Source organism: Esox lucius, chromosome 22 (genome assembly GCF_011004845.1).
Source record: "Esox lucius isolate fEsoLuc1 chromosome 22, fEsoLuc1.pri, whole genome shotgun sequence".
NCBI lineage: Eukaryota > Metazoa > Chordata > Actinopteri > Esociformes > Esocidae > Esox > Esox lucius.
In genome coordinates this window covers 2,174,066-2,184,914 of record NC_047590.1, presented here as the reverse complement: position 1 = coordinate 2,184,914, position 10,849 = coordinate 2,174,066, and the positions used below count along the sequence as shown (strand labels likewise).

Genomic DNA, 10,849 nt, shown 5'->3' with positions numbered 1-10,849 from the left:
GTGCCATTGGGGATGCCAGCCCCAGTCTTATTGATCCAGCAAGAACAGGTTATGAGAAAATACTGTCCGACCTCAACCTTTAAACTGAGGAGGAAGCAGGGGAGGGTCTCTGTACATTAAAACAATAACCTGGCTACTCTGTAGGGAGAAAGGAGGAAGGAGGGGGGGATCAGTAGATGGTTGGAAAGAGGGAAGGAGATGTGGAGGAGGACATCTCAAGAGGAGAAGTCTGATTGGGTCCTCCGGTGCTTCTATTGTTTAGATTCTCTCTCTCTGTTTCTCTCTCTGTTCAGACATCTGAGGGACATTACATCCAGGGTCTGGGGGTTAATGCTAGGACTCAAACTGAGAACACATGTAGCGAGGGAAGAGAGGGAGACAGAGAGGGAGGGGTGGGGGTGAGGAGAGGTAGTCAAGGGGAATTCCCTTTATTTCCCTTCATCGCTGTGCAATGAAATAATTTATTTTCCTTTTTCATCGTGGACTAATCTTATATCAAAGGGGAACGGTGCTGATGTTCAGCAGGGGGACAGTGGGGCTTCTGCAGGTTGTGTGAGTCTTGTGTTACACCAAGGGGTCCCAAATGGCACCCTATTTCCTTTATAGTGTACTACATTTAAACAGAGACCAATAGAGCTAGGTCAAAAGTAGTGCACTATATATTAAATAGCAGCGATACACGTTGGTTTAGACAGAACCACGGACTATGATGGAGTCTCTTAAACCTGATGGGAACGTTTAGAGAACCTAGCCGACCAACTGGAATGCTAGGATATAGATGTTCTTTAGTAAAGGTTCTGAGAATTATTGTAAAGAATATAATTTCGATTTTATTAGACTGAATTACATACTCTGAACTATTTACTGACAAACATTTTTAGAGTTGAACCTGCCGGTATGTATTTGATTGCACAGTACATCGGATTGGTGAATGTTTTGAAATGATCTGCAGAATCACAAACATTACAGAACTTGTCTCTGTTCTGATGCCATCTGGAGTGTTGCTCCTATTTGCACCACAGTGTTTTGTTTAAATGGATTGAGTCAAACATCTTAGTGACATCATTAACACTTCCTCGTGTCATATGCCTAAGAGTTTCCTCAGGTGTTATTTAAGAATGGAAACAACTTCAGTTGAGCTCTCAGATAGATGGTCAATTCATGACAGAGGCTTTGTTTAGAGCTCAACTGGCAACTGAAAGAGGTTTTGACATCAGTAGGTAGGGCAGTACCTACTCAAACGTGTTTACAAAAGGTTTGAGACTTGGCTGTGAGAGATGACAAGAGAAACGTGTTTTGTTGGGAACCCACTGAGTAAGAGTTTTCTGGTTACAGGACCTTAACGGTCTCCTTTAATGCAGCAGAAATACATTGAATTCAGACCAGAAATAGAAAAAGTTACAACTTGATTCATTTAGGATTTTTTTTTTTTACTTAGTTTAAAGAGAACAACAATCTCCTTTTTTTTTTAGCTTTAGTTTTTACCAAAAGGGAATCTATAAAATAGGTTCAGATTAGAAATATAAAACAATACAATCATCAAAGTATTTAAAACAAAAAGTCACACAGAATGGATGCAGGGCATTTTGTACATTTTGCCCTTTTGTTTAAAAAAATTACAGAAGCCAAAAATAAAAATCATTATTTACACAGTAGGTATTTACATTAAGGCATTTCAGTTAAAGTAATAAAAAGGGCTAATCTGAGCATAGACTGATTCCCTCATCCTCTTCTAGAACCATCTAATAAATAAAGGAAGAGTTAGTGTTAATTGTCAGGAATTATCATTACACAACAACACAGAGGTCATTACCATCCTTGTAAACAGTTTAACTGCTAAATTAGACCCTTTGGGATCTCTAAGACCCCCCCCCCCCATTCCCATTTTTAGTCCACTACTTAGGGTCTAGATGATAAGCAGTGTTCTAGATGGTAGTGTACAGAGATCTCTCCGAAGACCTGAGGCCTTCAGGATGAGACGTGAAAGGCTGCAGAACTCCAGTGAAGAGGAAAGACTAGTCAAGAATGTAGTCTCATGCATCCCCAAGCAGAAGGCCCAGGCTGCAGACCCTGCTGTCCTCCAAGCGTCTGCTCAGAAGTATAGACGGTTTCTTCTTGCTCAAATCTGCCACATCATTGAAGGAGGATGAATGTCATGTAAAGGGGTCTAGACTATGACACTGCTGTCTGTCACTTTCTCATCATCAACCGTGTACATTATTTTAATAAATACTGCCGCTGTCAGTCACTTTCTCTCTGTGGTCGATAAATACTTCAAATTGTTCATCTCCTGGAACATGCTAATGAATCCTAAATGTGTGCAGTACAAACAAAAGGGGTTACATCCCAAAAGGACACCCTAAAACCTATGCAGTGGCACACACAATGCAGTGCACTACACAGATAATAGGGCGCAGTTTGGGAGGCACCCTGTTAGTATTGCAATACCAGAGATTTGTGTTTTGGGAAACGGGCAGTTGTCATCCTCCAGTCAAAACCCTTTTAAGTGCAAATAAAAACTGTATTGGTTAAAAACAGTTCTGCTACTGCTCAGCCATACACTGAACTAAACAAATAAAAGCATTTGGCCTTAGCTTTGTACAATCATGATTCCCACTTCTTACTAGGTTGGTCTAACACCAAGATCCAAAATTATACAATAATAATATGTTTGTAAGTGCTTCTGACAGGAAACTGTAATAGAGCTAGACCACGTGACTAAACAAGATTATTGTTACAGTAAATTGGTGTACAATGACTGGTTCTCAACTGGTGCGTCGAAATTGTCAAACTCAAAACATGTAGAGAATGTGTCGAAATTATTAACTGAACAAAAGAAAGCCTTTAATCATAGTGTTTACAGGGGCCCTATGCAGGTTTACACCACCTATTGGCAATGAGTTGAATATCGGTTCTATAACTCCATTAGGATCTGACACCATTACGAACTATGAGTCTGAAGCAGCGTAACCTGCTGTTGTCGATGCTGGAGCAATGAACACAGATATTTGTTTTAGATCGGGTCGAAGTTGATGGGTCCTTTCCATAACTATGGAACACAGAATAAACAAAGTAAACAGCTAAACTAATCAAAACGTAATCTGGGCTATCTATTGCGTTAGATGCATTGCCGTATTTCAGAGACTCGTTGATGGCTAGCTTGCGAACTTGAAACCATAATCGCGCTAGCTGGAACAATAATAACAGCATTTAGCCAGTTTGCACAATACTAAATCTGGCTAAAGGGCATTGTAACTGCTTCTTCCGAGCAATAGTCGCTTATGTTTTAGGTTTGTTCAAACAACCCACAATGCATGCTAGCTTTTCTTTATCTTTTGCAGAGAACACCAAGTTGTAACACTGTTTTCCAGCAGCAAATGGAATCAAGGAGTGTCTGTTCAGACACATAACTTAGCTAACTAATGTTAGCTTATCGTCTCGACCCAAGACTGGAGAAACCTTCCCATAAATCTGCGCTCATACAATAAAAATAAACAAGAACACACCTACGAACGTCCCGGCCTTCTAAATTTTACGTGCAACCATAACACTGGGTATAGTGTCAGTTCTGTTTTTTAACGTTAACTAATAATATTCAAGACTTATTATTGGACATTTTAAATGGAAAATGCTGCATAGAACACCTGTAATACAGAGCTAAAGCAGTGCTATGTAGCTCATTTTGTGGTCTCCAACACTTGGGCTTGTCACAATTATTTAAATTAACTTGCTCTAAAATAACCTGCTCTATTTACTGCCAATGTAGCACATGGCCCAGTGTGGCTAAGTTGGTGCAGCATGGTACATGCAGTGCCAGGGTTGTGAGTTTGATTCCCATGGGGAACAGTTACACAAATGTATGTCCTCACTACTGTAAATCATTGAAGTCTTCCAAATTGCAAAAATATAAAAATATAATTTACCAGATTGCGTTTTGGCGAAGAATGCGATGTGAACATTGAGTGGCGACAAAGACAACCTGATTCAAAACCAGTTGAGAACCCCAAGTACAGATGACCATCAGTGGGAGTTGAGATCTTTGGCTCGACAGCTTTGATGTAGCTCTTCATGTGTGTCAGTTCTTATCCTGTAAAGTCATTCCTAGTCCATGAAAGCCCAGCCTCTGGAGTGTCAACAAATGTTACTATAACATGTAGAAAACGCCAGAAATTGACGTTTGATGAAGGCGATGGTAAGCAGTCTGCATCATGGGGGTAGGTCTTCCCCCTTCAGAGGGTCTGTGTTAGAATATTATAACATGAGATCCAGAGATCAACAACAGTCCCAGGTCAATAGTCACCCAGATTAGAACAGAGCACTATAAGGCAGATTCCAGAAAAGCTGTTGTCGATAACTGCTGTTTAGGTTTAGCGTTTCATGGTTGGAGTTCATCTCTCTGTGATTCAAGTTAAAGTGTGTGTGTGTGTGTGTGTTGGTGCCTGGTCAGAGTGTCTGTTTGTGCACGTTAGTTCTGATGTCTCTTCATGTGCAGCGCCAGATGGTCAGACCGCGAGAAGGACCTGGAGCACACTGAGCACTGGAAGGGCTTGGCCCCCGTGTGTTTCCGGAAATGTCGGGTCAACTCGTCAGAGCGGGCGAAACGCCAGTCACACCCATCCCAAGAACACCTGTATGGCTTCTCACCTGAAAGACAAATGGAAAGAGAGCAAGAAACAGTTTAGAAAAATGTTTCGCAAGACAAACGCCCACATTAAGTTGACAGGAATGGTATTCCCTATAAAATGTGCACCTTTTAAGAGGCGAACCCTATAACACTTATAGAGAACTACTAATAACCAGAAACCTGTTGGTAGACAGGGAACCACTATATAGGGAAGAGGGTGGCGTATTTTATATAGTAACAAAAGCCAACACACTGGTCACCCTGATGTTAATCTACAGTCACTGAATGGATCTAAGAGCTAATAATGTTACGCGTCGTTAAAACGGTTAAATGTGATGAGCTGGGGAGCTGGTTAACAGCGTTGGAGTGGGAGGGGCTGCTAATGCTTTTGTGGTGTTGATCTTTCCCAAGGTCTTAAAGCCTGTTTTACCAGACTGTGTGTTTGTGTGTGTGACACACACTAAAATAGAAGCTTATTTGCAGAGCAGGTAGGTCTGACCAAGTTCTCCTCACTACAATGTTATTTACAAACCAAAATCCCAAACAAAGACCTCTGTGGATCATGTCAACCAAGGCTGGAAATACATGAGGCCCTTGTTGAACTGACAACTCATTTGACATGCTTTGTGTGTGTGATTCGGAAACGTTTCTCCGCGTGTCCCAGAGACACTCAGAGGATGGGGTCAGAAACAGGGTGTCAGGAGGGTCATGGGTCGGAGCGGTAGACACCCCCCAACGAAGGAACTGGAAGGGGGACAAAGCAGTGGACATGTCTGGACTGGCAAACTGTCTGTTCATAAATGCCACAGACAATCTACACCTTGAGGCTCCCTTCATTCCTTTCTCACACACACACACACACACACACACACACACACACACACACACACACACACACACACACACACACACACACACACACACACACACACACACACACACACACACACACACACACACACACACACACAGTCATAAAAATCGCTATCAGTTCCCAACGTGAATAAAGTGTGGGCTTATCACGATCTCAGGGAGATTTAAACTACGATCTTCTTTCAATCACTGTTGACAGTGTTCCTGAGCTTAAAGTACACGGAGGAATTTGGAGATATCAACAGAAGAATGTGTTTCTGACTGCCTGGAGGGTGGAGGTTAGACAGCCTACACCTAAACCAGAGCGGGTTGCCTGGAGGGTGGAGGTTAGACGGCCTACACCTAAACCAGAGCGGGTTGCCTGGAGGGTGGAGGTTAGACGGCCTACACCTAAACCAGTGTGGGTTGCCTGGAGGGTGGTTCCTTTGGCTTTTTCAATGACTAGTAAACATGACAGAGATTGGTGCATACAGAAGGAGTGGCACAGAAGGATAGAGAGAGAGAGCGCAAAGTAGAGAGTTGAAAAATAGAGATTTAGGGAGAGAGAGCAAGTTGAAAATGGACAAAAAAAGGGGAGGTATGGAGGACGTAAAATGTCCACACTAGACCAGCGTGTTTGTCTAGTCCTGAATCCAGACCTTTCAACTCCATCGTGTGTCTTCCTTTCTAACGGGGCCAGCACAGCGCATTCCCCCAAAAGGCTCTCCGTCAACGGTCGGTGCCCCCAGAATATCCCTCATCCCACAGTTAACACAGCAGCAACAGATGCAGCTATTTCACGATGGACAGCCAGTGACTCGGCTGGCGCGCTGCGTTTATTAAATGACACATTCAGGCAGCTCACACGCTGTCAGAGACACTGCAGGAAAATAGCAGGAGGGCGTCAGGAGCAACACTACCACATTCCTGACAGATATGTAGGACAACTACAGTACTCCGGGAGACAACTACAACACACGAGAACATTCGAGAATTGTTCTGACGTTCTAGAGCTCTGGGAAAAAAAAAAAAGTGTGGGGGGGGCGGGGTTTTCTGAGGCGCGGTCACTATCCACCTGTTGTTTTAAGGGGCGGGTGGAGTGGTGCTCCATTTTCAAGCACCACGCAACTAATGAATGCACTGCGCAGGCCAAAAAACACCTCTCTGCCTAGCAACACGCCCAGTAACAACCAAAATACGTCCCTCTCTTCGACCATGTCTTTTTAAAACACGGGAGACAGTCTTACCGGTGTGGGTCCTCAGGTGGGCTTTCAGGTGGGAAGACTTGGTGTAAACCTTCTTACATCCTGTTACACCATGAGGCAGAGAGGGAGAATATTATCCATGTTAACCAAGTGTATACGCCAAACATACAGACAACATAACACCATCCCCCCCGCTGCCATTACAAAAGGCCAGTTCTAACACGCTGAGGAGTTTGGTAACCTTGTAATGCCAGAGCCAGAGGCTATCTGACATTATCTAACATTAGTAAGAGGACTGCAGAGCGGTTGTCAATTCTCTGACAAGTACAAGCACATAAAACGTTTCTTCAGCCAGAGACGAAACCAGAGTTCCACAGAACGACTTGTGTTTCTCTAGATGTCGTGCTAGCTAGAAGTAACACAATTCAATAACAATCCGACTCGTCCATTTCCTTTTTATTCCTGACCAATCTGCCACTTGTTCCAAATCACCCCTATTCCCTATACAGTGACCTCCTCCTGACCAGGGCCCATGCAGTATGGAGTGATGGTAATATGGGGAATAGGGTGCCATTTGGGACACAGAGCGCTGGCTAAAAGCTCTGGCTAAGAGCCTGCTGTTCGTTACTGAATTATTCAACATCCCATCATTTAGAGGCAACAACAGGACGGAAGTAACATGTGGAGTTAGGCTACAGCTACACAGCACAAAGACAGACAACACAAGAGACAGGTGAAGGTTTGACAACGAACCTGACCAGACAGACAGGAGAAGCAACTAACCTGACAGACAGACAGGTTTATCTACTAACCTGACAGAGAGACAGACAGACAGGTTTATCTACTAACCTGACAGAGAGACAGACAGGTTAATCTACAAACCTAACGGACGGAGACAGACAGGGAAGTCACAGTCTACTAACCTGGGAAGTCACAGTGGTGTATCCTCCTCTTCTCCAGGTCTGGGTTGGTCCTACGGTTGTAACGGATCGGCATGGGCTGGGATGAGGCTGGGGCCTGAGTCAGACCTGAGGCTGGGGGCTGAGACACGCCACGGGGGAAGGCACTGACTCCCAGCTTGGAGGCGATGGTGGCGGCGTAGGAGGGGGGAGGGGAGAGGTTCTGGAGGAGATCCTTCTGACGATCAGGTGAGCCGGGCTCCGAGCTGGGAGGGGATGGGGGCAGGTAGGGCGCCTTGCCCTGGTGGTGGGCCTGCTGGAGAAAGTGTGTGTGGGGGTAGCCCCCCGCCACACCGTGCAGCCCACTACAGTAGCTCGTTTTAACAGTCTGCTGTTGCTGTGCCTGCACGGCCAGGTCATGGAAGGTCTGCATGCCGGGCGCCGGACCGGAAACCCCATGCTGCTGCAGCCCCGCCCCAACGCGGTGACGAGCGTGGTTGCCGTGGTGATGGTGATGCGTCAGTGCCGGGTCCAGATCGGAGGACAGCAGCTGGAAGAGAGAGCTGTCATGTGGCGGGTCGAACACGGACAGCTCCTCCTTCACGTAAACAGCGTCTGACGAGGACGAGGTGGGGTCACCCGACGAGCTGAACACGCTGGTGAACTCCGGCAGTGATGAAGGGGTCATCCCCGCGGAAACACTGACGCTACCGCCACTGCTGCTAGGACAGTGAGGATGAGGATGGACAAAGGGAGAAGAGGAAGACGGCTCAGTTTTGACCTGCAGGCCCAACCCCCCCCCCACATTGGAGGGGCAGTGTCGTGTCGGGCGACACAAGCCCATCCTCAGGTAGGCCAGGTCAGGCAGGTAGACGTTCATATTGATGCTGTATGGAGACCCGCTCTGGTCCTCTCCAAAGAACTGGTCCACCCCAGAAGCACTGTCCCGCCGTGATGTCTGCTCTGGGGGGTTGGGCGGGGGCATCAGGACCTGGGGGGACAGATACTTGTCCAGCTCACACTTCCCATCCTGTGGGGGGGGGGGGGGCAAGACAGAAAGACATGTTAGGTAACCGATCCTTCGAGAGGTGGCCTAAGACTTTCAGACAGGGGGGTTTTAGGTGGATACTCAATGCAGAAAGACTACCTGTCACAATAGGCTGTGTGGTCTTTAGCATCTCTTCAATAATGGCAACATATTAATTAGACTGCTACTCCAAACAACACCCTATTGCACTACATTAGGCCACCCCTCCCCCTGTAGAGAACCCAGGCCGACAGCCCATTATGAAAAGTGCAGGTCTGTTGATGTTCTCGTCAGGAAGTGCCTCTGATGATTTCACACTGAAACTAGGCCTGTGGTGAGTCCATTTGGGGAATGAGGTGTCCACTATTAATGTTTGATAGGACAGAGCCTCGTCACCCGTCAAACATTTATCAAGTAGGAATCACTGAGCTCCTGCCACATTCCCCCTGCAGCTGTAAAGAGTCATAGATTCCCAACCAAGGGGCTTTAAAGAGCCCCCCCCTCCCCCCCATTCCCTGGCCGAAGCAGTGCATGACTGGTTAAAAGAAGTGCACTAGGCTATATAGGGAATAGGGTATTATTTGTGACAGACCCTGTGACGGTAGGTCACGGACAGGTGGTCTTATTAAAAATAACGCACCGACACCATTGCCTCTTGTGAAGAAACAGCTAGACCACAATAAAGAATTTGGAGCCAAAAAAAAGCCTAAATAACAAATACTTGATTCAATACCAACGGACGAATGAGCAGTTTATCGGACTGGAAACGACCCATCCATCTGCTACAAATGCTTCGCATCGTCTTAATGCGATGTCCCGCCTTACTAGAAAAGCTACTTCTGACGCTTATATCGTCCAGCTAATAGCTGGTCATGTATCGGTGTGACAGGTTTCCTAAGGTGCTGGAGAGGGCAATCGGCGTTGCTGGGAAGTTTCTACCGGCTGGTCCGGCGTACTGCGTGGGTGAGTGGAGGGGTCGGTCAGAGTCAGTTGTTGATGGAAATGGTAGCCAAGATACCAACTGTGCGTGTGAACAACTGGCACTGTCTGACAGCCACATAGCTGCCTGGACAGTTCAAGTTCCAGTGAACCATGCGCTAAATGCGTCTTGCCATGAAATCTTGACATCCCATACATTAGGCAATTTGGCATTTTCTTGCTATGACCCGTACACACCTAAAATAAAATGTGTACACCAACAAACGTATCAAGAGACATCGTTGGATAATTTTGTCCGCAAAAGCCCCATCTATCAATGTGGCCTATCCAAGAAAAGCAGTCTATCGACAGCCTGCATGCAACATAATACTGCCCCGCCCTTTCTAATCACCGCACAGAAATCACAGCAGGCACACACGGTGGGGCTTCATACCTGCGCGTAGTCGTTCTGTCCGCTACGGTCCGCCGGTGCGTTCTTGGTGTCGAAACCGAAAAACGCGGACTCCTCTGCTTGGAAGCCGTCCGAGAGCATCGGCTTGAGCAGGGTGTAGAACATCTCGTCTTGCCCTGGCCCCAGTCCAGATCCGGCGCTCATCGTTATCAGCGTCGCGGCCATATACTCCCTCGAATTGACAAGGTGTAAGCGGCCACAATAATAATCATATATCTACAATAGGGAAATGTTAAACTACACAGCGCAAAGCAGACGAGACTGTTGCGGTGTACTCAAGGCTGTCTGCGACTGACTGTAGTCCGGCTAGCTACTCCGTCTGCCTGAGGTATTCACTCCACACTTTCCGAAACGTTCAGTCGGTTTTGTATTATTCAATAAGGGGCGTGGCGCACCCCCCCTAAATAGACGGACAAATCCGCCCACTACACCTTCAAAACGGCAACAGCAAACGCCTACAGAACCTTCAGAACTGTAACAGTGCCTACGACCACTGACCAGTTATGAGTTGAAGAATGTACCCTAATTATAAACATATGTGGCTTGGCTTACACCCAAGTACACGAATCCTCCTACTCAAACTCGTTTCCCATCTTTACGTTTCATGTCCTCCGTCTTCGTTTTATCATTAAATGAAGCTGAAAAGTATACGTTAAAAAAGTGAGGCTAAATCAGAAAGGAGACGGAGCAAAACAGTGAATTTGATTGGTTGGAAGGCATTCTTCGAAGCATTTCCGGGACAGACATTAATATGACACCTAAGAACACGACTGAAATGATCAAGGTATGCAAACCGTTTCTATTTTTAAAGCCAATATCTTCCTGCATCTGTCAAATCAAATAGCAGAGAGC

The 10,849-nt window shown here is 46.0% G+C and overlaps 1 protein-coding gene across 1 annotated transcript; it reads right to left on the bottom strand.

Moving 5' to 3' along the window:
- Window positions 1-1,364: 1,364 nt before the first annotated feature.
- Window positions 1,365-10,752, bottom strand: klf5a (Kruppel-like factor 5a). Its single transcript, XM_010866618.4, has 4 exons — window positions 9,980-10,752; window positions 7,605-8,610; window positions 6,724-6,783; window positions 1,365-4,644 (listed from the first exon to the last, which is right to left on the bottom strand). The coding sequence occupies exons 1-4, from the start codon at window positions 10,160-10,162 to the stop codon at window positions 4,466-4,468; spliced, it is 1,428 nt and encodes a 475-aa protein (XP_010864920.2). The 5' UTR covers window positions 10,163-10,752; the 3' UTR covers window positions 1,365-4,465.
- Between the last annotated feature and the right edge of the window lie 97 nt (window positions 10,753-10,849).

Coding starts and splice junctions, on each gene's coding strand:
- klf5a (XM_010866618.4), bottom strand. CDS start 10,162: ATGGCCGCGACGCTGATAACGATGAGCGCCGGATCTGGACTGGGGCCA. Junction 8,611..9,979: donor GACAGAACGACTACGCGCAG/GTATGAAGCCCC, acceptor CCCCCCCCACAG/GATGGGAAGTGTGAGCTGGA. Junction 6,784..7,604: donor ACACCACTGTGACTTCCCAG/GTTAGTAGACTG, acceptor ATGGTGTAACAG/GATGTAAGAAGGTTTACACC.